Raw genomic sequence first — 26123 nt, 5'->3', positions numbered from 1 at the left:
TGCTGCACGGGGAAGTGGCCGTAAAGGAGTCGCGTTGTGGCCTGCAATTTCAGGCGACATGTTCCATCGAATGATCACATTTGGAGTTAATCCAAAGACACAGTGTTAAATTATTGGGTATAGTACTAGAATGGAAAATACTTATTACCAGATGTATCCTCGTACAAAGTGAGGTTTATAGGCAACCATGCTTGTACTTTACCCCTGGGTGGCTCCCCTATGTATACACACACAGACCGACCAAAGCCCTTTTACCTCGAGTGACTCTCATAAACCAGGTCAACCTACTCTGCAAAGTAGAGCTTGTTTATGCAATAATATACAACCAATAGCAAAAAAAAAAAAAAAAAAACAGCAAAAGGCCACTGACCATCTAGAGAGAAAAAGAAAAGCAGAAATAACGGCAAACTGGTATATGGGCTAGAACGCCAGGAGGCAGATAGAAAAAGACCAAGGAAATTCATCACATATACGGATACTCTTGAAAAGCCCGAATGTCAACCGACAAGTCCATGGCAACCCATGGAAAGCATTTGAATGGAAATGAGTATCAAAAGAAAACAAGCCTAGAAAAGACATGGGAGGTTTCATACAGCACACCCCAAGGAGCTAGAAAGGAAGACAAAAAAAAGACATAAACATCAACAGTCCAAATCAGATACGCTGGTAGGTATGAGGTATGAGTAGGGAGGATGCTTTTATTTGGGGGCATGACAGAGCCAAAAGTCCAATGAACCCTTGATCGCAAAGCACGCTTATGAAGATTGAAAGGAAGAAAAGAGCAAAGAAAGATCGCATCAACACAGTGGACTTGGGGTATTGGTGCGCAACACACAAATTCCTATTCAACAAAAGCAGCTTGCTCGCTTGAAAATCCACATCGAAGCAATTTAAATCAAAGAAAAATATCAACGGTGATGGGGAATTGTAGAGGGTGCTATGGAGAAAGAAACACAGAAGAGATGCAAGACAACTTGGTTCTGTGAGTCAATGCCGGCTCATGCATATCTAAGTATGACCGGAGCCGACTGACTGACACGAAGAACCGAGCTACGCCTGGTAGCCTCCGTTGAAGTTGTTAGACTGGTCCCAGTTGCCGGACGGGGACATAGGCTGGCCACGGCCGTAGCCTCCGGCGTTACCTGCCTGAGGATAGGCCTGGCCGGCCATGGCAGGTCCGTTGAAGTTGTTGGCTTGTTGATCCCAGCCTCGACCAGCAGGGGCAGGACCTGGTATATCGGTAAGCAAATGTCGGGATACAGGGTATCATATGTTAGACTTACCTTGGTTCATAGGGTTGGCGGGACCGCCGTATTGGGGAAAGAACCCTTGCGGGGTGTTACCGAAGGGAGCGGCATTACCCTGAGCGGGGGAGAAGTTGTCGAATTGACCAGTAGGAGGACGATCCTTACCCCACTGTAACCGTTAGTGAATTAGACTTCAATGTTTCATATGGGGAATAGCTTACGCTGCACTTCAAAGGACGACCGTTGACTTGGTAACCATTCAATTGGCAAATTGCAGAAGCAGCATTCTCGTGCGAATCCATCTTCACGAAGGCAAAGCCACGGTCAGCCTGAAGGCGAGTCTCGAGAACGTAACCGAAGTTCTGGAATAAAGGGACCAGATCGTTTTGGGTGGTGTAAGGTGTGAGATTGCCGACGTAGCAAGTAGTCTGCCACTGGGGAGTCTGTTGGGCGACCATGTCGTAGCTCTGGATGCCGTGAGTAGGGAAGTGGTGGTGGCCAAATGGGGTGGTGGGTGTCATGCCCATAGCAACCAGGGCCTGCTGCTGGGAGATGGAAGGTTGACCCTTCTGGTTCGCCCAGTTGCAGCGAATGGCGCGAGAACCGAGCCATTCACCATCCATCGAGTTGAGAGCCTTGTCTGCCTCGGCGCGATCACGGAAAGCAACAAAGCCATATCCACGGGAGCGACCAGTCTTCATATCCCACATAACACGTGCTTCCGATACTGAGCCAAAGGCAGAGAATGCTTGGGTGAGCACCTCATCGTTAACCTCATTGCTTAAGTCGCCGACGAAGATGTGGAAATGGTTAGAGGTGTCCTCCTTGTTCGTGTTGTTGGATTGGTATGCCCAGTTCACGCGGATTTCCTGATAGAAGGTTAGACTATAATTAGAAGGTAACAAATAGACATAATTGGAAACTAACCGATTGGTGGATTCTGCGTCCATTCAGGGTTTGCATGGCCCTCTCAGCAGCACCTGGATCATCGTACTCAACAAAGCCGTAGTTATGGCCCTTGGTAGTGAATTGTCCCTGATTTGAGTAAAATGGTTAGACAACGTCTTCGTGCTCAAGAGCAGTCCAAAAGTATGGACGAATTATTTGAACAGATGGCAATTCCAGATCCCATAGCCAATCAATCAGGGGGAGGGGTAATATGCAGGGGATACCCCTCAGGAGAACTCACATTCTTGTCGGGAATGATCTTCACGCTGAGCACGTGGCCGGTGGTCTCGAAGATCTGCTTGAGAATATCCTCAGTAACCCTTGGATCCAATCCACCCACGTAGAGGGCTCTCTTGTTGGGCTCCGGAGCCGCTCGACGGACATATCCTCCGGCACTTGTGGGGGACATCATGGCGCCCCCTGACATGGGCGAAGTCATGGCAGTGGGGATCGGGTTGTTATTCTGGGGAATGATCACAGGAGGACGCGGGGGCGGGGGCATGTGGGAGGGGTTGCCCTGGCCGTTTCCCTGAGGAGCATCGTACTGTTGGTTCCCGACAGCCGGCGCTGGCAGCGAGGTGGGAGTCGAGGCTTGGGCGTTTTCAGCCATTGTGAAAGCTTTGGATAAGATGAAAGTATAGGCCAAAGATTATCAAGAGTGAGCGAAGCGGATGTCGGACGGGTTAAATGTTAGACTGGGCCCCGTATTGGGTGATCTGTCAAATTTGGGGGTTGAGACACTGCAGGTCGGTGAAAGCCACAATCGCAAATAAGACCGGAAAATATACGTCGTCGTAGTATAATGGCGGGGGGAAAGAACAGTCCAATAAGACCTGGAAACAAAGAACACTATAAACAGTGCTGCAAGAAGACACTGAAATAGGATCCGGGGTTTTTTTTCGATCAGACTATCTGCGGAGAGATGACTTGCTTGTAGTAACGGTAATAACTTGATACGGTCGGAGATGGAGATGCAAAGGTTGAAGCTGAAAGCCCAACAAAAAAAAAGTAGAAGCGGGAAGAATGCTCAAAGAAATCAAAGCATGCAAATCCCTGAACGGGAGAGGGAAGCTAGAAATCCAAACAGGAAAAAAGGAAAAAAAGGAAGAAGGAAAAAAAAGAAGTAGGAGATAGAAAGAAAAAGAAGTCGAAGAAGAGAACAGAGTAAAGGGAGTCTTAACCGCCAGGGGTGGAGGGGAGCGACACTTTACCCGAAAGGGTTTAGTTTCCAATACCTTCGCTATTTCATATTTCCCTCTCTTTGCTTTCTCGACTACTTTCAGCCTACTCTCAGCTATAGATATCTATTCTCCTTTTTCTTTTACGTATCTTTTCTTTTCTTTTTCTTCTTCTGTTTCCTTTTTCTCTTAGTGAACATATCATCTTGATCTATATTCTCAACTCTTCTATCCCTTACCATGGCTACCAGTTATTCAAACCCAGAGTCTCTTACAGAGCTCTCAAGCATAATAGAGCGAACGGTAAGGCATTGACTTTGAAAACAGATCTCCTGGCACAGGATCTGACAGCTTCTAGCTCATTGACACAGGTCGCTTATTCCGCAAATCCGGTTCAATGCCATCGAGAACCCATCTACAACGATCCATTCCCTTGTATCATGATAGTTTCCAAAATGCCCTGGATAACCTATCAGAACAAATAGTAAGTGACTCCATGTCTCCATATCTGCATGTTATTTCAAATCGGTCAATATTTGCTTTTTTTTGTTCCATATTAATAACAATAATAATAATATTATGTATTGATTTCTGACGGTCGGCAGTTCATCGCCAAAGCCTACTTGGAAAAAGACTACGAGGCTCTCAAGGCGACCAGCGCTGCACCTCTACCGCTCCAAGATGTGGTCATGAGTGATGATAATAAGCAGGTCAAAACTGAATTACAGCCTCAATCAACTGAAACCCCCGCAGTGGGCAACAATGTTGAAGCGCCACTCAAATCAGAAGAGGGCGCCTCTGTGAGCCAACCGGCCCCCGCAGAGACCAAAACCGAAACCAAGGAAGATCAGGTACCCGTCAAAGAAGAAAAAGATACCAATGCACCCGTATCATTCCCGGGAACAAATGAGGATCTCACATTTGATTCGGTCCTGAATGCCGGTGGCACCAATGACTTTGGTCTCAGTTTGGACTTCAACGACGATGACATGGGTAATCAAGCTTTCCTATCGGGATCAAACTTTGGAGCCTCAGGCGCCGACAAGTCAAACACTCCACAACCTGCCCCTACCGGTGGCGGTGCATTTGATATGGAGTTGCAGAAAACAGAAGGGGATGAGGGTACCTTCCCGGGACAGGGTAATGGGACGGAAGATTTCATGGGCCCGGCGGAATCAAATTTCGACGATCTCTTCCTGGACACTGACAATTTCGGGGAGAACGGGGGGGACTTCAATCAATTGGAGGGTGATAGTTTGATGAATGTCAATGAGTTGGATGATAATTGGTTCAATTAAAGCAAAAGAGGGGGTCTTAAGTTAAAATCTGTATGCAGTTCAAATAAAGCAGAGAGAGCAGTGGGGGGATTGGGGAAATGTTATCCTATAATCTGCATGTATTTGCAATCTGCACTAGTAGTGGTACTACATAAGCTTAGATCTATGACATAGGGCGTGACCAGAAGATCGTAAACCGGGCATTGATGTCTTGGAACTGCATTGTCTCTTTACTTGCATATATATGTGTGTGGGCTGACTTGGTATTGTGGAACATGAATAAACGAGAGTTACCCTTCTAAGTAACTCCAAGCAAAGCTAGGAATTATACTTAGATGGTCTAATTAGTAGAGTGTGTAAAAAGTATAGCTGATTATAGCCAAACACGCATTTGATACAAGCTAAAATCTAGTATGACCTCGCCTTAGAATGACCTCGGGACCCCACTGTTCAATATTGAATCCATGTCTGCACCGGTATACAGGTGTCAGAGCATCTAGGCCCACAGGCACAGCGCATGAAACGCATGAACCCACAGTGTTGGTGTGACAGTTGTCATAGCGTCAAAGATACATATTGTAAAAAGCTATATCAGTAGTATAATGTAGTAGAATAAATTAAGAACGACAATGACGTAGGCCATAGGGCAACAACTTAAAGTGAGATCGACAACAGATGAGAATTGGGGGGAAACGGGGAGTGTTTCCCGAAATAGGCCGATATATGTGGCTTGTGATGAGGTCATAGTCAAACGGCACGGACCCGCTTTGAGGGTTTTTATCGTACTATGCTCAGTAATTATGTGTAAGTAGTGCATATGCCTAGTATAATATATGATCATACAATATTTGTACTCCGTAAGTGTACAATCGATGTACGCAGGTAACACATGCTAGACTGTCGTCATATAGCAATGCCCTATGTCTACATACTGTATGTAGGTAGACACTGTATTTTGTGTAAGATCGTCTTCTTTTTCCGAGGGGGGATGACTTCCGACCATTCAGGACTCTAGACCCATACAAAATTCTTGAGGTAGTCAGTACGTAGTATAATAAACATTGTACGATCATATATCTTCTCTATGATCCCATCTACACCTAAGATGAATATACAAATCAACATAGTAACATCTATTTAAGCAAGGTTGGCACTCCACGATCCAAGTCAAGACTTCCATGGTATCACCTACATTTTAGGGGGTCATAAATATACTTTTAGGGCAAACCCATGGGAAGGCTAAATATAAAGTACATACAATATTGGATATACTCGGTAAAAATCCAAGACTTTTAATGTATAAGGCAAGGTTCGTTAGAAACAGCGACGAGCGTGCCACGCAATTCATTACCCTCACGTGAAGAGGTGCATCTGAGCCGCTATCCCCGCATTTAAGGCTAAGTCTCCAAGAGGCCGACATACCCGTATTCACATCCTCCAAAACGGGGCGTTGGTACATTTGACACAGGCCGTAAAGCCGAGGAGCATTCGATACTACTAAGCTCATGAGGGCCGTGAGATCCGAGGCTTTTTTTTTCTTCTTTTTTCTCTCTCATATAGCCTAGACCGTGTGGATTGGAATGTTTCTCCACAAGCTAAAAAGTGAGACCAATAGCACAGGGGAAATATTGCAAAGGAAGAGAAATGCCGAGCCAAAATCAACTTTTGGCCGGATCGCCGGATATGAACCCCCGTGTTTCAATCGTGTTGTCATCAAGAAATCAATTTCTTCGTAAAATTTAAAACAGCAGTTCGTCCCCTATTTCAGTCTTCTTTGAGGTCTATATACATCCCAGCATTATATGTGATCGGTATTACAAATCTGACGCCACATACTCAAATAATAGATCAAGGAAGAAGCATAGGACCACAATTGTCTTAGCCAATCCTACACCTTGAAGCTGAGATCTGCACGATGATCATTTGAAGTGGAGGAGTTGCTTATGAAGTCAACTCCCCGAGAATTCCATTTCTTCTCCCTTACTTACATTGAAGGGATTCAAGGGATCAAAAAAAAAGGTCTCACAAGATTATAGATCTAGGTACGTTTTTGTCCTACAGAGTACATAGCTCCTTATTATTTGAGCCTCTTGTTGTGGCCCAATCTACTACGTTCACAATTCACATACCCTCGTGAACAATTTTCGGGCCTTTTCAACGATGCCCAAGAGATCATCAAGATGATGGGAGCTAACATAATACCTTTGCCGGCGCAGTTCTCCTCGCGGTCGGCATCTAGTAACCCCACTCCGCCTTCCAACTTCACCGGAACTCCATTGCTAGGAGAATCAATATCCAATCTACTCACACGGTCGGCGCAGACTGTGTACATTGAGAGAGAGGACTTACCTAAACGAAGTCGCCGAGACTCAATCATAAGAAAACTGGCGGGCCCACGTGAAAACGCAAAGCGATTCCTTCGCTTGCGCTCGTCCGGAGTCCAGGCACCGTCCCTACGTCCTACCCCACGTCGCGGTGTGCGACCAGTTTCGGAGATTATCTTGTCGCCGACAGCCTCAACTTCCTTCGACTTGGACCCCGAAATGCGATCCGACTCGTCTTCTGCCACAGAGTTTCTGCCCCAGGCAGTACCGGATCATGCCTCAACCCCCGATTTGGCAACTCCGTTCGCTCCGCTACACAACGAGAAGATTGTGGCCACTGGAAGTGGAATTTCTGTCGGGATCGCCCTTACTGAACCGGTCCTATATCTGCAAGGTTATGACCAGCATGACCCGAGTAGTAAAAAGTCGGCCATTCTGCGGGGGCAAATACATTTGAAGGTTACGAAATGCATCAAGATTAAGAAGATCTCTGTTTGCTTCCGTGGCCATGCCCAAACCGACTGGCCAGATGGTATCGTCTACACTATTATAGCTTTGTTCTATATGAACTCAACTGACTTTGAATTTAGGTATCCCACCCAAGAAAATTCACTTCCACGATAAGAAAGATTTGTTCACTCATGGCGTGGTATATTTCAACCATGGCGATACCGCGCTCATGCAGAATGACTACGGTGCGCACTACTACCAGCATGCCAAACCTATATCCGCCGTCCCCGGCAAGGAGGGAGTAACAATGACAACCCGAGAACTGTTTTCCAATCGCAACTCGTCCGCCACACTCGCTCCGCCGACGACCCGGGAAGCCAAGCGTCTATCTCTGCAGTCCAACCGTGGCCACTCACGCAGCTTTAGCAAGAACGAGCCCCCAACTAGCCAGACCCAACCCCAGCGCAACTACCGTATGTTCCCTGTGGGCGACTATCTATATAGCTTTGAATTTCCCATCGATGGATCATTACCAGAGACAATCAAAACGGACCTGGGATCCGTGAAGTATGACCTGGAAGCAATGGTGGAACGATCGGGTGCATTCCGACCAAACCTTCTCGGCACCATGGAAATCCCTGTGATCCGCACTCCAGCCGAGGGCTCGCTAGAACAAGTCGAGCCAATTGCGATCTCGCGCAACTGGGAAGACCAGCTTCACTATGACATCGTTATCTCGGGAAAGTCCTTCCCGCTGGGCTCGCAGATTCCAATTGCGTTTAAGTTGACACCGTTGGCGAAAGTGGAATGCCACAGAATTAAAGTATACGTGACGGAAAATGTCCAGCATTGGACTGCCGACAAGAGTGTGCATCGATTACAGCCCGCGAAAAAGGTGCTACTTTTCGAGAAACGAGCAGACTCTTCCAGCGTGAGCACGTACCCCGGTAGCTCTATGCGTGTGACTGCAGGCGGTGGTATCGACTGGGACCATCGTGCGGCGGCAGCTGCAGGACAGGAGATTGTGGATCGCAATCGGACGAACCTGTTGGGCAACCTAGTAAATGATTCTGGTGTCGGTCCTACAGAGATGGAATTCAACGTGCAATTGCCGAGTTGCCACGAAATGAAGGGCCGGGATGAAGGCCAGCGATTGCATTTCGATACCACATATGAAAACATCCAGATCAACCATTGGATTAAGGTACGCCAACTCCCTCCATCTCCACGTATCACACAACTAACAAACCACAGATCGTCCTCCGTCTATCCAAGGTCGACGAAAGAGACCCCACAAAAAGAAGACACTTCGAGATCTCAATCGACTCACCCTTCCACATCCTCTCCTGCAAAGCAACCCAAGCAAACATCTACCTCCCAGCCTACACAATACCAGCCGCAGACCCCTCCCCGCCAGCTCAAGAATTCGAATGCGGCTGTCCAGGGGCTTCCCTTGCCCCCCGCGAACCAACAATCGCCCCAGCGGGCTCAGACCGCGAAGACAGCAACCCCAACCTCGCGACTCTCGCCCGCAGAGGCTCAACAGGCCACACCTTCTCGCGCAGCTTCACGAGCGGCTCAGGCGGCCTCGCCAGACCACCCCAGGCACACCTCGCCACGCCACCAAATGACCGTGACACGCCCACCCCGCCTCGCCCCATGCATCTCCTCCGCGCGCCGTCTTATGCCCCGCCTGCCTTCGAGGACGTGCCCCCCGCCCCGCCTCTCATGACACCCCCACCAGAATACACTACTATCGTTGGTGGTGACCGCGAAGCCGTGCTACAGGATTATTTCTCCAGACTTTCTTTCTACGAGGAGAATGAAGACGACGATCGTGGCCGTGGCCGTGTGGATGTCCCACTCACCCCTGGCGGCCGTATTAATCGTAGTATGGATGTACCACGTGAATGGGTGCGGATCGAAGACTATTTCCAGTGATCCTAGACACCTAGGTATTTTCTGGCTGGTCTTTCAAACGTCATGATTTCTGATGAATTTACGCTACTGTTCATATCGGAACTGGGTGTGGGCACATGTTTTCCAGCGATTCTTTAGATCTGGGGGTTTACCACTTTGATTTTTGGATTAATTTTGCCCTCTGGGACTTGTGTGTTTGTTTTGCATAATTTTCCAGTCAAGGACCGGCTGTCCTGTACTTTTTCTTGGTTGATACTGTGGCGTTTAGAGGTGAAATAGGTCATATATTTGGATTTTGTATATCGACACATTTCTGTAGCGAGTTGGAAGTGTTCAGAGTATAAAAAGACTTGGGAGGGTCCTCCAGCCCTGGCGCGATAAGAACGGTGTGTCATCGATAAGAACGCATCGAACTGCCTTCCATGGTTTAGCTCTCCCCACATCTCAGAGGCCTGGTCCGTAACTGTCACGGTCTTTTTTTTTCTCTTCCCTCCAATTACGTTTCCTATTCAACATTTTGAGCCTCTACACCTCTTCCAAACTACTTATCAAAGATCCCGACGGTTGGATCCGATCCCTGCATGCTTACCTAGCGTATCCCGGCTCTTCACAAATAACGCCGATAGGTCCAACTTGTTTGTAGAGGCAATAGCACAAACTTCGGCTGACCACACAGCACGAAAGCCCTCGAAAAGCAGACCTGATAACATATGAAACCAGCGAAAAGTAATAAAACTCGGCAACTCTTCAAACTCCAACAGCGGAGCAATTTCTCGTATCGAGATCCGATTCGCATCAACCCGCATTTCATTTTCTTCACTAAGCCAAAATGGCTATCGAAGTAGTCGATCTGACTGTGGCTGATATTCCCGGTGCCATCGAAGTCATCCAGCAGGCTTTCGCAGACGATCCATATTTCAAATGGGTCTTTGACGAATCAAAGGTGAGAGACCCCGATTTTCAAGTCAAAGACCCTGTAGCAGACTAACATCCACTCTCGTACGGGTCTCCGGGCCGATTACGTTTCCGGTATAAAACAGTTCAACAAACAAAGAAACTACGATTCTCTATCTGTGCGCTGCAACTGGGGTATCAACAATGCGCTGTTCCAAGTCGCCAAAGAATCAACAGACAAGACCAGTCCTATTCTAGGCGTTTCATGCTGGCTAGCACCGCACCCAAGCACCCAGCCCGAGAGCTGGTATAGCTGGTTCCAATCATGGAGTTTATCATTTAACCAGCTGCTGAATAACATCCGGTACTTTGGCCGCGGTGGGCTGCGGACGAATAGATACTGGATTTGGAAAGAGAGGCAGGCGGAGGCCCAGGCTGCTATCTGGGATGATCCGCAGGGCTACTATTTCTGTAACATTGTTGCTGTTAGTCCTGAGGCGCAGGGGAGGGGTGTTGGGAGATTGCTGTTTGAGGCTGTTACGAAGAAGGCGGATAGGGAGGGCGTGAAGTGTTACTTGGAGAGTTCGAAGAGCGTTCCCAATGTGGCGATTTATGAGCGGATGGGCTTTAGTATGAGAAAAGAGATGGAGTGTCGGGATGGAGAGGATGCTTGTATGGTATGTTTATGTTTAGGTTTGGGGTTCGGTGGCGATTTCGGGATGGTACTGACTTGTTTCTAGTTGTACTGCATGGTGCGCGATCCTAAATAGGATGGTGTTTCTCGAGTCTGGGTCTGGCCATTGCAGATTGGGCTGGGCTGTGATGGGAGATCGGTATGAATCCGAGCGCAATAAGATATGAACTAGCACGAACAGATCCGGGAGTTATTCAAATGACATTGCATTGTACTGGTTTTAATTAAGGGGTGAATCACCACCGTAGATCACAACTACATCCCGAAAGTGATCTGTCCCCAGCCCTGTCCCTAACCGAGGGCTGTTAGTTTAGTTAGTGTAATTCGCGCTTGTGAGTCCCCAATTACCGAGATCCATAGCTAAATTATACTAACGAATCCAAGCGGAGGATTCTCCAACCTTTGAAAGGCTGTATGTGCGAGGTCCCGGGTGAGTCCCGGCTAGGCCCCATTTATCTTTTTTTGCAGACCGCTTTTGTCAACAGACGACCGCTGGGTCACTCACACTCTCAAGGCTACATATGGTCTCATATATATAGATCTCTATAGCGCAGCCCGCATATCTTTCGGGAGGTCTTAGTAACATGGTACGCCCATGCCCCGCCGAACGTTGATCAATCCATGGTACCGCACATTAATAAAGGTAAGACGGCTCTACCTGTGGACAACAACAACATTGCAAACCAGCCCTAACGCCCGATCCACAGACCGAAATCCACAAACGGGGAGCGCAGTCAGATCAATTCATTAATAGAACCTAATCGCGGGGGCGCAAACGTATGCATCCCAGCGATCAGTGCGCATGAACCCCAATGCCCGTTTGCAAACCTCAAAACTCAAATCCAGAGTTGATCTATCATTAAAAATCAAACGATATCATACTCAACTGGATACATGCATATCCATCTATCTGATATACTGCAGCTCGACAAGAGAAGCAGTATTTTCAATGTCCACTTTTTAAGCTCCGCCAGTCACAGTTATGCTCATCTGCCGATACACTAATGTTTGCTTTTAAGATTTACACCCTGGTTCTGGGTGGTGTTTCAGATCTAGTTGGGCTGCATGCTGCACAGACTTCTTTCGGGTTCGGGCTTATTGAGATCTTTGTTGGTTTGGACTCGGGGGTAGATGGGGTATATATATTGGGTATGCAGGACATTTCCGAGACTTGTTTGGGATGTCCCGAACGTCGCGGTGAAATTCGACTTACAATATAAGTTTTTATATAAGTTTATATATCACTTTGGATCTCGCTGGCCTTGTGAGTGAATATCTGGGATTTGTTTCCTTAGCTCAAAACGCTGATTATCGAATTTGAACTAGGTTTGCATCGATTGCACACCATGTTTCTCCTCATTCTCCGGAAGCTGTGGCTTCGACGACCGAGATCCGATGCAGAGACCACATCATTGCCATCAAACTCAGCCAGTGGACGTCCAATACTCGAAATTGAAGACAAAGCGCAAATGCCCGACATCACTTTCACCACAACGGCTTCGTGTGACGAATCAGAAACGACAGTCAACGAGCTAGCCCTGCTAGCAGCCACTGCGAGCCACACATCAAGCATCGCTCAACACGAACCAGCGATACCTGCAAAGCCAGAAACAAAGCAAACCGCCCCAGACAGAGCGACTCAACAACCAGAAAGGGAGGAGGACGAAGAAGAAGGAGAAGAAGAAGAAGAAGAAGAAGAAGAAGAGACATTCTACCATCTGAGCAGTTTGATAACCATATCCTGCTTATCCCCAAGCCAAAGCCAAACGTCTGTATCAACAGTAACCTCCAAAAGCGCAAGACGCAAAAGTCTAGCCTTTGATACCAAGAGAGCATCCTCAATTCTAAATTTGAACATCGGGGATCTACCGAGTCTGCCATTTCCAATCCCGAACCACGGGATCACGGGCAAGCCTGGTCCAAGATATAGCCCGCTCCCACCACCGTTTGTGCAGAAGACGCTTGCTATGAGGCCCGAGGTTCGTTTCTAGGGGAGACTAAGGATGGAGGGTGGTGTTTTTCATGCCTTGGGGGGGGGGATTATGTGTGCCTTGTTCATCTACGCTTTTGTTTTATGATATCCTGGGTGGATGCGCATTGCGTATTGCTAATTTTGCTATGGCCAACAAGAATTTGTTGTTTTTCAATAATCAATCGTCCGAGGGCTTCTATAGGCTCACTGTATCTATAGAAGTATACAACGTAGAGAAGGCCCAACGCTTACGATTCAAACTTTCAGTTGCCTGGGTATAACTATAGATCTAGCACCTCGGCATCTACAATGATCTGCAATGACTACGTTCTGTAGTACCAAATTGCCACTCCGTTCTCCACACCGGGCTGCCCCATCTCAAAGTAGAAACTAAAGATGTCAATCCATTCAAAGCGGGCCATCCCGCCCTCAAGCTTGTTCATGTTCGTATATTGTAGGCACACCGACGCATACAGTTGTAAAATATATACTTGCCGTTACACGCTTCAAAATCCCTGCATGAATAGTGCGTCCCATTGGAATCTAAGCTACTTTCCCTCCTCCCAGGAAAAGGTGGCACAATATATGTAAAATAGATTGAAATTGCAACTCTCGGCTGGCTCTAGGTTCCAGGCAATCAGAATACCGAGCCTTCGACAGTCCTGGAGTCACCCCATTCTGGCTGAAGCGAGGAGTGGACACGTTACATTATCCCTGAAGTGAACGGCACTTGAGCGTCCTATCTCGCTACGTGTCATAGCATGGTTAATATTGATTAACCAATTGATTGGTTGCAAAGCTGTTGTCGAATGGGAAGCGTTCCGGTGATAGAAATTTCCACTCTAGATCCTTCCATTAGCGCTGGGCTGGTTCGAATCGGAGCGGTAGTCAATTATGTGATTGCTGTGCATGAGACATAATGGACCCGGATATAGATTGTGGGGGGCGACTTGCATAACACGCGCATCTTGCTCTAGTCACAAGCGACGATCGACTGTGATGATGGCATGATCCACGTGTATAAAAAACCGCATATCGCATACAATTTTTCTACGTCTGTCTTGTTGTGGAGTGTAGACGGGATTATCTCCGTTCTAGATAAGACAACAGATCGTAGGTGGATGGGGTTCCGCACTCCTGAAACAAGACGTTCGAACTAATCATTGCTAGCCACAAATGCCGGGATTTGCTCTCACTGCCGATCTGATCCTTTGCTTTATTCGTTATCGATCTTAATATTACGTATCATGACCCTCTCTGGAACCTTGGAAGGTGGGTTACGGCTGTGGCTTCGGGACTCCACCCGGAAAATTCGATTCGGTTATAACCTGTAGTTGAGGGCCATAGATGAGATTTTTGTGTTGTTTGTTGTGATTGAAATATTCCTCTATGGGGTTTATCTACATTTGTCACATATGAAGGTAGCTTGCTTGGGGTTGAATTTTCGACTAGGGCTCACATCCCAAAATTATCTGATCCAAATTGTAAAAAGTGCTAGACGTGGAGAAACCGTTAATGCTATTAGAGCCTTAGGTGGAGTTTAGGTTGGAGATGTTCAAATTTCCAGACTACAAATCTCCAATGTCCACGATGTACACTTAGAATCCTCTTCGCTCTTTGAAGGTTATGAAACATTCGTTTAATGTACAACCCTCGGAATAGGACCGCACGAACACAATTCAGAGCTACAGGGAAAGCCTAGAAAATCCGTTTCATATCTCATTAAAATAAATGAATTGGAACTATACCCAATAACATGCGACCCAGTATAGTTTCGTTGCCCAATTTATTCTGCCGCCACCAATAATATCCGCCGAGCCAGGGACAACTAGGCAAGAATCAAGTTTGTGCCGCTTGAGAAACCTCTTTTGATATTCTTATTCGCTTCTATTGAGTGGACGGGCTTTACTTACAGACCGACCGATTTAATTGCATAATCTCACCGAAATGAGGTCTCTATCGGTAGTTCAATTGTGGAAATGATAATAAAGTACATATTTATATGTAGCCACTATCACAGTTGAAATTAGCCAGGTCCCAAGCACCAAGCCTCATATGTGGCTATTCGCGCCACAGTCGTTGAACTAGATAGAGTAGACATTGGCTGTGAACATGTTTGCGAACATGTGAAAGCACTAAGCCATGCTAGCTTGCTAGCTCGATAAAAAAACTAATATTGGAAGATGCAAGTCTAGACACAAATTTACGCTGGGACCTTTCCCAATTTAATTTACTATCAAGGACAATCACAGTAGGGTCACAATATAGTTACATGACTCTAGACTCATAAGCAGCCATTGATCCACCCAAGAACAAAGAAAAGGAAATTAAACTGAAAGTCCTCGGCTTAGCCAGAGATCATCATCCGTGCAACTTACCCGATTCAGCCGAAAGCATGATTTCCATAATCTTCAGGGATGTCATAATAAGAAGTCTGGAAAAGGTACTCCGTACGTAAAGTTCCCAACGCACCATGTTAATATCACAGCCTATTATTCGTGCGTGTCAGTTTCCAATAAGCGCCTGCCACGGCACACAAGCTCAACCAAGACTGACTATTGAGCTACTTTCCCTGATAATTGACAAAGTCAAGCATATAATTGTACTAATACACAAATAACAACGCATTGGCCTTGGCTTTTGATTAAATGCAGCTCATGTCGGGAAATGGCGAATGTGCACAGCCTTAGCGCGGAAGGAGCAGAAACTTAGATAAGTCGGTCCGGTTTCGATAATTTTTAGAATTGACGTATCAGGGAAAACATACGAATGTGCATGTGCAAGACAGGCTAACCAGCGCCAGAGCCCAGAGCCCAGAGCCCAGAGCCCAGAGCTTGATTTCTCTCTATCTTGACTGGCCGTACTAGTGGTGCAGGAAATAGTTCCAAACAATTGTCCGTACCAGTCCCGCACGGTTCAGCTTCAATTGACCCATGGTCCCTGTTTCGGGGTTCCATCTAACAGCCGTTGATCCACTACCTCGGGCTTCTCGGGACCAAAACCCTAACCGGTTACCTCGAATGGACCCTCGTGGCATACCTAGTTGGCTTTTGGGGCCCTAGCACTATATTGCATCATAGATTTCCATCCCCCCTCCATTGTTATATTTGGTCCCTGCCGTCCCGCGCCGGGGCCGGTACGTTGCGAAAGTTACAGTATGTGGCCATAATAGGACTGAACTGGGCATGAATTGGTCATGTATTCCCAATACTTTGGCTAATATCGATGCCAATACCCGGAAAACAACCTTTTAGCATTTAGTATCGGTTAAACAGTGGGGTTGCAGGGGGCATTGCAGGGGTGGGGGGTTGCAGGGATGCAAAGCAAGATAGACGCTGCACGCATTGATGAAAGAGGAAGTCAACTCGGGAAAGCACGAACCAGGCAACGTAGTATAAATTTGCTGCAGGGGGTGTGCATGGTGATGAAGCTCTACAATTTGATGGTACTTGTTCTATCGGTGCCCCCGAAGCGCACGGAGATTCCGAGATTGCGTGGATTTCTAACGATGTAGCTTTGGGTTTTTGCTGGGAAAGATAATCTAATTACCTCAACGGATAGCGAATAGGAGATTTGTCTCATTAACAACTTGCCATCCACAACTTACGGGCTATCGCGAAAAGCACGGACTCTATCGGAGAGAATGCTTGGCCGTTGCAAGCGGACCAAGCTGGACTAGGCGACCTTCTGAAGATAGTGGTCTTTCTGCGGGGATTTAGTCTTGTATGAAATAATTAATCGATGGCACGGTCTAAGTGTCCCGGAAGTTGCTCGGTTATTGTCATATTTCTTTTTTTTTTTTTTCTAAACCCACTATGGTTGGGGACAACCCCCCTTTCCAACCCCTGGGTATGGCGGGATTTGATGGAAGAAAGAACAACCACGTCGCGCATGCGGCCCCTGAGGACCTAGACTGTATGAATGAATCGCGCAGCTTTGGAATTTCGGGTCCGAACGCCTTTAGAGGCCAGTCAGAGAGAACGAGGAAAAGATATCTGTGCCGTGTGCATGATTCCAGAACAAGCATGTGATTTAGGGACTACGTGGGAAAAAAAATAAAATTTGGTCAAATGTCATTGATACATAATAATACAGGGAATCTAGTACAAATAAGTTCAAGCGCTTCAAAATCCTCCAAATGAACGATAGGGTACAATCTCCGGACGGGGGGGAGGGGGGAAAGAGCCAAAAAAAAAAAAAAAAAACAGTTCTGAGACTTCAATGTCAAGATCGAACGCCCCAAACAATACAAAGTAAACGCTAAGAGAAACAAAGAAGTAATCGAGAAAATTCAAAAAAAGTATAGAGACTTGCAAAGCCAATGACAATCCAAAGCCCCCAAATCCAATACTCCAGAGTATCGGAAAATGCAGTAGAACCGTGGAAAAGTTTAAAATGGCACGACTTGTCCCCACTGCAAGAGAATCAGATTTTTTCTCCTCGAAATAGTTGTCGATCATGGTCACATTATTGATTTGGAATATTCCACGAGAGCCCTGGAGCCGCCGTTTTGGTCGGCTGTATCCGAACAGTTCCTGACGAATGATGTGCAATCCACCAGAACCATGGACAGCAGAAAGCGGGATGACAAACTTGAGGAAGTCCTTATCGATCCGAGTTTCATGTTCTTTTTCTTCTTTTTTGTGCCGAGTACCCTGGGGGTCAAAATGGTCATCCTGACGAACACAGTATACATTTGCCCATCACCACGATGAATCGGTCGTGGGGACTGTCCTTGCATGTACTATTGGTTTTCGTGCCTTCCATTTCGGTGCGGAGGAAGTGAGCTGAGGGACTGTTGCAAGCGGAATATATATAATAGATTTTGTAATAGTTGCACATTGCGATCCCATCGGGATTGAGTTATTGAGATGGTGGCCAGTTGCAATGGCAAGAGAAGTATAACCAGATTCAATGGAATTGTGCGACAGAGTGAACTGTGGCAGGCAGAACGTGGAGATTCATGAAGATATATAGAAGATTTCACAAGATTGCAGGTACATGAAAGCTCGACCAAAACATCGTAGTTCGAGTGGATGCGATGACGCCCCAAGGGCATGTGGGAACAGTTTAATACAAAACAAAAAAAAAAAGAAGATCCAATAATGAGGTATTTTTTAATTATTATTTTATTATTTACTTTGCTAAGAAAATCTAAAGGAGCTGCTCGAAACGCTGTATACAAGTACTGCACGGCATTCTCCCCCACTCAGATCCCTTCCCCTAAAAAATCCTTGTCAAGAAAGCGGGTCCTGCACGAAGGGTGGGTTGGATCTGTATGACCGTTGAGACGGTTTATTTATTTACTTATTTACTTGTCTTCTTATCCAAGGCTGTCAGAGATGAGATGACGAGGCCATAAAACATCGGGTAGATGGGAGATCGACGCGGTTCCTCGCAGCCGTTGATGCTTCTTCAAATCACACGTGGCGCTAGTCGGGATCTTCATGCATGAGACAATTACCTTCGGCAGTCTCTAAAGTCCCGTCTGGTGAGAACTTAACGGAAGTATAAGTTGCCTACTTGGACCTGACCTTCGAGCCAGGCGAACACGGAGAATTACTCTTAGTGAAAGAGTCCAGTGACGATCCTTGCAACCTTGTACATGGCACACACCAGGTTGGGCTTGCTAGAAAAATGGAGAAAGGATGCGTTGGGCAGTCGGAGCGGGCGATAAGGCTCCAATCAAGCCGAGGAACTTATTGACTATTATTTTAGTTTGAAAAGCCGACAAAAAAAAAAGATAGGAGCCCCGGGTCTCATCCTCTGTACCACATCATAACCGTTTTCGATGGAGAATTCCGACCGAGGTGAAACTTATTTGAATTAAGGGCTTCTGAACAATTTGTGGCTGATCCTACATCAGAGTCGAAACAGACAAACATCCCGAAAATCAGACCATGAGCCGAATGCTAGAGACAATTGCTTGGCAAAGGAATATTCAGAACTGCTCTAGGGAAAAGATTGACAAATTAGAGTCGTTCAAGGCAGCAACGTCGACAAGACCGGAGACATGCTTGCCGATCTGCAAAAAAAGAAAAAGGAAAAAGAAAAAAGAAACGGGTGACGACGTTTGGTTTTGCCGCGCTTGTGACCTTTAAGCCGCGAATCAGATGATCAACAAGCAAAATACAAGGTTTGAGCGTTTGGGTTACTCCAGGATCGAAATCTCCAGAAGCTATATTTACGCCCCACAGGAGATGAAACCCAACAGTGGACACTTTTCGTTTCGATCGCTTCCAAACTTGTTCGGAAGACGATCATCGGGCAACAAACACGGTAACTATAGGCTTTCAACCTCGCAAGAGCGACTGCGCAACTAATGCGATCCACAGTCTATGACCAAGCGGGCCTTGTTGCCTGCAACGGGTTCCATTAATATAAAACCATGCAGGTTTGCGGGCTTGTGCCTGTCTAACTCGAAAAAAAAATTATCCAATCAAACTGACTAGGAAACTTGTCAGGCGAGCAAATGAGTAAAAGGAGTAGATCTATTCCGTACGTGAGAAATCCTAACTCAATTATGTTCCAGGAGGTCTTGGATTGGCATGCAAATCCTGATGGAATGAAAAACAGGCGATGGTGCGACAATGCGCCAGCCATAGGTCGTGATATGTGTGGATACAAGAGGTCAACCCACATGCAGGGCAAGTATAATTCGGTAGTCGCTACATAACTAGTACACTTCTGATTGTGTTTAGCGTCGGTAGTCGGAATTGCTTAAGCAAGACAAAAAAAATAATAATATTTCTGCCCGAAACTAGCTCTGGTATCTCCAATTTCCCTTATAATGCTCTACAATATATGAATCGAACTGTTAGGTAGCAGTCCAATAATACTAATTGAAACCGATGGTATAAGGAGACGTTATGCGAGCTAGTCTTATCGAATCGTAAATCTACCGGCTTGTGGAGACGAGAGAAAAAAAAACAGTAGTCTCGACAGCTTGCCGTGAGGGTCCGGTATAGTCTCAATCGTCTCAAGTTCGCACATTTTCTCAAATTAGCATCTGTGCCTTGACCCTGTATAATCTCACTACATTGTGTCTCCTTAATATATACTATTTGCACTATTGAACGGTATGCGCAGTCAATAGTTCGGCTTGGGCCGAGCTCGGACCCGAATCATGTGTCGAGCTACTCCAGTTTGGCTCTAGCGTTCCCGAATGATTTCCGAGTGACTAAGCACTTCTGGGGAACAAAAATAAAAATAAAGGGCCTAGCAACGTACGGCACTAAACCAAAAAAAGTAACGGAAAAACAGTACACCCTTTTCCATTGTCCCGTGATATTGAAAGCAAAACCTGAGACATAGCCCCCTCGCATAATCTCTCAAAGGGGTGCATCCGACCTTCAACATTCGCTTTAAGGGGTTATTCGAGTGAAACTGCACCGGGGTGCAGAAAGAGCCACGCTGCTGTTGGGGATCAAAATACCGTCATTTCCTTCGTCCCACCCCGTCGTTGTGGAGACCAGCCGTCCACTCTCAACCTTGATCAACCCCACCGCAACTCGAAATTCATCTGTTTATCATCGCACCCACCAAGTGGCCAGACATCATGGGATTCGGTCAGTTCGACACGATATGCGAGAAGGCGCCGGTGCCTTTGTGCTCACTGGTAGGCCCGGCGTCGACAATCTCCGGGTCTACGGGCCTCATCTCCAATTGCTATGCGCGGAACATCGAAGTCGCAAATACCATCATTTTTGAGGGTGCTGCATCCTTCATGCATATCTTGGCGCTCAGTATGACTGTGATTATGATCTTGCATGTCAGGTCCAAGTTCACTGCCGTTGGTTCGTCGCATATCCTTTTCATCTGATATTGAGTTCAAATGACTAACCACTCTCACTACCAGGTCGCAAAGAGATCATCACATTCTTCTACATCTACCTAGCTCTGACGATCTTTTCTCTCATCATTGATGCAGGGGTGGTGCCCCCAGGAAGTGGGCCATTCCCGTATTTCGTGGCTGTCCAAAACGGCCTGATATCCGCGCTATGTACCTGTCTCCTTGTCAACGGGTTCGTAGGCTTCCAGCTATACGAGGATGGCACAGCACTCTCGGTGTGGCTGATTCGAGTCCCTTCCGCTGCCATGTTTGCACTCTCCTTCGTGATCTCACTGGCCACTTTCAAATCATGGGGCTCAATGGGTCCCCAAAACACCACAGGCTTATTCGTTGTGCTCTATCTACTGAATGCCATCTGCATTGCGGTATACCTGGCTATGCAGCTGCTCCTGGTTGCGAACACATTGGATGACCGCTGGCCGCTCGGACACATCTCCTTCGGTGTGTTGGTCTTCATCATCGGACAGGTCCTCCTGTATCAGTTTAGCGATGTCGTCTGCAACAACGTCCAGCACTACCTGGACGGTCTCTTCTTCGCTACTTTCTGTAATCTCCTGGCTGTCATGATGATCTACAAGGTATGTCAACGTTTCACGCTTATGCTGGAGTGGGTCTTGCTAATGGTTCTTAGTTTTGGGACTCAATTACCAAGGAGGATCTGGAATTCTCTGTCGGAGTCAAGCCAAACACTTGGGAAGTCAAGGAGCTATTGCCCGAGGAAGAGCGCCGGGCTACTGTGTATCCGGACAACAACTCTGAGTATGCGGGCAGCATGTACCACCACCGCTCATCGAACTACGGCCACCATAATTACTGAGAGGCTGTTCTCTTTGCATTCCTCTTTTATTTTTATTCTTTTTGCACTGTACATGTGACCATTGACTTCATGATATCTTATTTATCTTTTGTTCCATATTTTCTCCAGCTATATTTGCGCGCTAAAGCATCGTTTCGGGCATGGAAATTCTTAATAAACACTCATTGAAATCTCAACCTCGGAACATCAGCCTTTAGCATCGGAGCACAGTTCATAAAAATCTTCTTCCATTTTCTCCGCTCGCCGGTCAAGTTTTGATAGGAAATAATAAGCGTAGCTGTAACGGCCCCATTTCCGGACTGGCATTGAATACAAAGTTCGGAAATTGCCCGCCAATTTGCATGATATTCCTAATATCTCGCATCTCGCATTGTCTATGTACCTCGGATTCCAAAACGCTTGTCCGGCCAGAGTTAAAAAAAAACCTGCTGTTGTCTCAGAACTCCTCTGCCTCGTCGTGGGTCAAGAGGTAACACTAGGTTGATTTGGGAAAAAGGTAATGGCCGTCCCTATCTTTGATAGGTTGATCTAGAGGGTCTGTAGGAAGTATCGAGAATTGATTAGAGGCGTAGCCAATCAGGTCACGTTATTTTTCCTGCTGTGGAAGGCGGACCGAGCAAAGCCGGAACCCAGTTCGGGCCACGTCACGCCAATTCAAGGGTATCATCGCTGAACACTATGATCGTCGATAGAGTGAGACATATGAAGGATCAGCACTGCCGTGTTCCCGAACAAAGGAAGAGTCCACCCAGCGATCTCGGGCTTGGTGCTCAGAATGGCAGAACGGAGCGAGAACAACGGCAATGCCGGCTCTGGACGTTTCAGAGCCATGAAAAGGCTGGCCGGGGGTCTCTTGTGTGCGAAAATAATGTCGTTTTCGCAGTAATCGATATCATGTACTTGCTATTCGTGGAATCTTGATGCGCGAAATGAAGACTATATGCTGTGCCGATCAGGGGAGGGCTCCCGTATCCCATAGAGTTCTCGTATAGTAGAGTTCTCGCACAACCTTCCAAGGCGGCGTGGAAAACATCAAGGTGAAATGTGGAGCGACATGTCGAACAGATCAATACTCGCAATTTCAGTCAACGATCACAACGTCATCCCCATCCATGAGATCCCCGTCCTTTTTGGCGTGAGTGTCCCGTGCTACTTCCGTTGGCTGGATATCTTCCTTGGCTGGTTCTGTAGACGACTCATACCAGCCCTTGTCTATCGACTTGACAAGCACCGCACAAGCTTCACTGAGCATGTTGAAAAATGCAGGATTTTGTTTAGATAAAAACATTGTAGTGTGTGCGCTGGTCTCATCAGTAGCCTGGTCATTGACGGCTTTTGTCCACAAAAGTCCTGGGCTGTGTGATTCCTCGCCCTCTTCCACTTCCTTCGGCAATGAACAAAATGTCCTGTTCTTTGCTCTTATGATCTTTTGGCTGAAAGATGTCTTGCTCGCTGACGTGTTTTCTACCAGAGACGTTGCTCCTTTTCCAAGACATGTGTAAAAGTTCACGCATCCGATTCCACGTTCCTCCTTCACACTCGACAGACGCACGCGGCGCTGATCCAATTCCGATGTCCGAGCGAGACAGCCGACGAATTCCAAATGCGATGATACCCACCCAAATCCATCGGTGAGCTTTTGCCTCTGCGTGTACATGGCTGCACCACCGGCGGCAACAGCGCCCGCCGCACCGGCAAACATGGCATACTTGCCCCATCGTTGCCAGGAAGGTGTTGCAGCAGCGTCAGGTGGAGAGGGCAAAGATTTGGCAGGCTCACTCGGAGCGGCAGAAGAAGCCCCTTTGTCCGATCCATTGCCCTTGCCACCGTAACCGAACAATCCTGCAACCTCGGAAAAGGTATTGTAGGCAGTGGCTGCATTGCGATAGTGCCCTTCAGCACCATATGAAACGACCCCAGGGGCTATGCCCAAAAATGGAGTGTCGAAGGCAATCACTCCTTGGACATGGGGAAACATAAATGTGCCCGGCTCCACGATAGACTCAGTACCACGTTTTGGCTCGGGTTGCATGTCTGAGGTTGGATTCCGAAGAATGGGTTGCTCTGCTGCTAATAGCAGCAGGACATCTGCTCCTACAATCCCACCCATTGAGTGGCCAATCAGAACAACGTGAACCGAGGGGTCAACAGTGGGCGATGCAGTATGGTTGGCAACTTCCAGATCAATCACAGTATCTTGTAGCCTTCGCCAAAGATAGCTATTAGCACAGCAGTTTCTTAGCCGTGTAGATGGGAGAATGTCTCACCAGTCTCGCAGCCTCGCGACGCATTCCTTCAGGTCGCCTTTAGTCTCATACCTAGGGTAGACAGCCGTAACGACCTCGATTGCAGGCAACGCTTTGCTGGCTAGAACGCGCAAGTGCTCCGGGAAAGTACCGAAAGTATCATCGCCTCCCTATGATGATTTGAGTCAACACTGTTCCTAAGCACGTGCATTACTCCCTTGCGCCGGGATCTGGATATCTTTGCGGGGAATAAGTGAGCAGGTATATGGGACGATCTTACCTTGAAGCCATGTATGAACACAAGTAACAGTGTCTTCCTCATCTTGAATCATGCAGCTAGTCATCTATCTTCATAGAGCAAGCAAGCATGGGAAATGATTCGACTAAGCGGGAATTGAGAGGAAGCCAGGAGAAGAGACAACGCCTTTCGGCAGTTCCGCGCTCCCAGGGCTGAATGTTGACTTACGTCATAGCATCACGTGGGAACCAAAACTATAAACCACAGCATCCAATCCGAAGACTCGTCAAGCTCGAAACGCTATAAAGTAGTGATTAAAGTAATATTTTGACTTGCTCAAAATGAAGCCACAGGGCTGAAATAAAAGATCAGAAACCCTCAATATCTCAGCCACCTTGTACACTTGTCAAGATCTTTATATCATTCTAAAAAGTCGTGTGTACATTTCGGTCTTGTTTTTGAAAAAGTTTTAAGGCTTTCGTTTTAGTTAAAAGATTAATAGGGTCTAAATTACAGTGTTCTTCTCGTACAAATTCAAGTTTCAAATTATAGTATAATGAATTTTGCAATGCAAGTAGTCGTTTAAAGATCACCCAAAGTGAACGCTGTGTTCCAACTCGTAAACTCCAATCTGATTTGAATACCCTGCAGACCAATATTGTTCCCAACGCCGCTGTTTAGAAATGCTTTTCAATCTTGCAGCTGCACCCCGAATCTAACATCAAAAACCCTTGACGTGTCCATTTTCAGTGAGACATGGCACATTTAGTGGCATGGCTGGACTGCAGGCTTCTCTGTGAGATTTCTAGCTACTGCAGGAGCGCAAGGGTCCTTAGAATCCGCCGGTGGAACAGTGGTCCCGGGGGCTGTGCTGACAAGACCCTTGGATACAGCAAAGCAGGAAGAGCGGTCATGATTAAGATTCTCGCCATAGAATTCATCGAGAATGGGGTGAAGCATCACCGTCTGATTGTGAATGGTGACAACGGAGTTGGTTGGGACAGACACCCAGTTGTCTGCGGAAATTAGTATTTTCGAATAAAGTAAAGCTAGAAAGGGTTCTTACGTCGTTCAAAGGTGATAGGTTCACTGGCCACGAGGACAATATCAGCGCCCTTATCGTGTCGCTCCATCTTGAAGTGTCCTGGAGTTTCACCCTCCTTCCATTTCGTGCCAGAAGAGAAGTACAAACTAGCAGGCTCGTCCGTTTTGCTGCTGACGTACCGAGTGCAAACAACGGTATGGCCATCTGTCACAGCAAAGTTCAACAAAGAACGAGTTTCGACTCCAGTAATGTTCTGGTTCCGAACCAGCTCGTTGATCCTAGCAATTGTCTTCATCAACACACGGCGTAGAAGTGCCTGTCCGAATCCTTCCGGGCCAGGATCGGAGCTGGGATCCACCCCTTCTTTTTCAAGTAGATCGAGAAACAGGGCGAAAGACCATTCGCTGTCCGTGCCGCCCTTCACGCTCAAAAACCATTTGTCAGTGAGAGAATCTCCCAGGGAACGCTTGATATAGTTCCATGCGCTGATGCTACCGTTGTGCATCCACATCAGAGAGTGATGCTGGAATGGATGGCAATTATTCTCAGCAAGTGCGCCTTCAGTGCTTGCACGTACGTGCGCAAAAACGAGATTGGAGCATGTTTTTGCGGCGAGTCGCTCTAGATTATCGCAGTTCCAGGCGGGCAATGTTGAAGTGAAAATGCATGGCTCTGGTCCCAGTTTGGGATCTGTGTAGAATCCTACGCCAAATCCGTCTCCGTTGACAGGACGGCGGTTGTCCTTCATGATTCATGTTAGTTTATTGTGGTCTGCGAGCTACGTGGATTGGCTGTGACACAGCCAGCCAGATCGGAGCACCTACCAGTCTCAGACGAGAATCGTAGGATTGAGTGAGGATCGAATGGCTTGGCTCGGTGACCAACTTGCTGAGACGAATCTCATTTCGACCTTTATAGATCTGATTTGCGACATTAGCTCTGGACACCAAGCTTTGTGGGATTACTCGTACCAGGAATCGACACATGTTTCTTTGCAAATGAGATGAGACTCTTATCAAGT

The 26123-nt window shown here is 47.0% G+C and overlaps 8 protein-coding genes across 8 annotated transcripts; 5 read left to right on the top strand and 3 right to left on the bottom strand.

Moving 5' to 3' along the window:
- Nucleotides 1–1050: 1050 nt before the first annotated feature.
- N7529_011940 (uncharacterized protein) lies at nt 1051–2805 on the bottom strand (the record flags this gene model as incomplete). The annotated part of the gene is made up of 5 exons (XM_057247466.1): nt 1051–1229; nt 1284–1416; nt 1469–2116; nt 2175–2282; nt 2437–2805. 5 exons carry the CDS (start codon nt 2803–2805, stop codon nt 1051–1053), a joined length of 1437 nt encoding a protein of 478 aa, XP_057092815.1.
- An 808-nt stretch (nt 2806–3613) lies between these two features.
- On the top strand, nt 3614–4671 carry N7529_011939 (uncharacterized protein; the record flags this gene model as incomplete). Its single annotated transcript, XM_057247465.1, has 3 exons — nt 3614–3676; nt 3732–3857; nt 3979–4671. The coding sequence occupies 3 exons, from the start codon at nt 3614–3616 to the stop codon at nt 4669–4671; spliced, it is 882 nt and encodes a 293-aa protein (XP_057092814.1).
- A 2159-nt stretch (nt 4672–6830) lies between these two features.
- On the top strand, nt 6831–9365 carry N7529_011938 (arrestin C-terminal domain-containing protein; the record flags this gene model as incomplete). The annotated part of the gene is made up of 3 exons (XM_057247464.1): nt 6831–7506; nt 7565–8628; nt 8679–9365. 3 exons carry the CDS (start codon nt 6831–6833, stop codon nt 9363–9365), a joined length of 2427 nt encoding a protein of 808 aa, XP_057092813.1.
- An 808-nt stretch (nt 9366–10173) lies between these two features.
- Nucleotides 10174–11008, top strand: N7529_011937 (uncharacterized protein; the record flags this gene model as incomplete). Its single annotated transcript, XM_057247463.1, has 3 exons — nt 10174–10287; nt 10328–10915; nt 10979–11008. The coding sequence occupies 3 exons, from the start codon at nt 10174–10176 to the stop codon at nt 11006–11008; spliced, it is 732 nt and encodes a 243-aa protein (XP_057092812.1).
- A 1270-nt stretch (nt 11009–12278) lies between these two features.
- On the top strand, nt 12279–12923 carry N7529_011936 (uncharacterized protein; the record flags this gene model as incomplete). The annotated part of the gene is made up of 1 exon (XM_057247462.1): nt 12279–12923. One exon carries the CDS (start codon nt 12279–12281, stop codon nt 12921–12923), a length of 645 nt encoding a protein of 214 aa, XP_057092811.1.
- A 7539-nt stretch (nt 12924–20462) lies between these two features.
- Nucleotides 20463–21573, top strand: N7529_011935 (chitin synthase export chaperone; the record flags this gene model as incomplete). The annotated part of the gene is made up of 3 exons (XM_057247461.1): nt 20463–20700; nt 20763–21334; nt 21388–21573. The coding sequence occupies 3 exons, from the start codon at nt 20463–20465 to the stop codon at nt 21571–21573; spliced, it is 996 nt and encodes a 331-aa protein (XP_057092810.1).
- A 1081-nt stretch (nt 21574–22654) lies between these two features.
- Nucleotides 22655–24141, bottom strand: N7529_011934 (uncharacterized protein; the record flags this gene model as incomplete). Its single annotated transcript, XM_057247460.1, has 3 exons — nt 22655–23792; nt 23841–23989; nt 24100–24141. 3 exons carry the CDS (start codon nt 24139–24141, stop codon nt 22655–22657), a joined length of 1329 nt encoding a protein of 442 aa, XP_057092809.1.
- Nucleotides 24142–24822: 681 nt separating this feature from the next.
- Nucleotides 24823–26088, bottom strand: N7529_011933 (glutamine amidotransferase subunit DUG3; the record flags this gene model as incomplete). The annotated part of the gene is made up of 4 exons (XM_057247459.1): nt 24823–25073; nt 25124–25844; nt 25927–26022; nt 26074–26088. The coding sequence occupies 4 exons, from the start codon at nt 26086–26088 to the stop codon at nt 24823–24825; spliced, it is 1083 nt and encodes a 360-aa protein (XP_057092808.1).
- Nucleotides 26089–26123: the final 35 nt, after the last annotated feature.

This window comes from Penicillium soppii, assembly GCF_028829465.1.
Source record: "Penicillium soppii strain IBT 18220 chromosome Unknown utg000010l, whole genome shotgun sequence".
Classification (NCBI taxonomy): Eukaryota; Fungi; Ascomycota; class Eurotiomycetes; order Eurotiales; family Aspergillaceae; genus Penicillium; species Penicillium soppii.
Note: the sequence above shows the minus strand (reverse complement) of the source record. Positions and strands in the feature narration are given on the sequence as shown.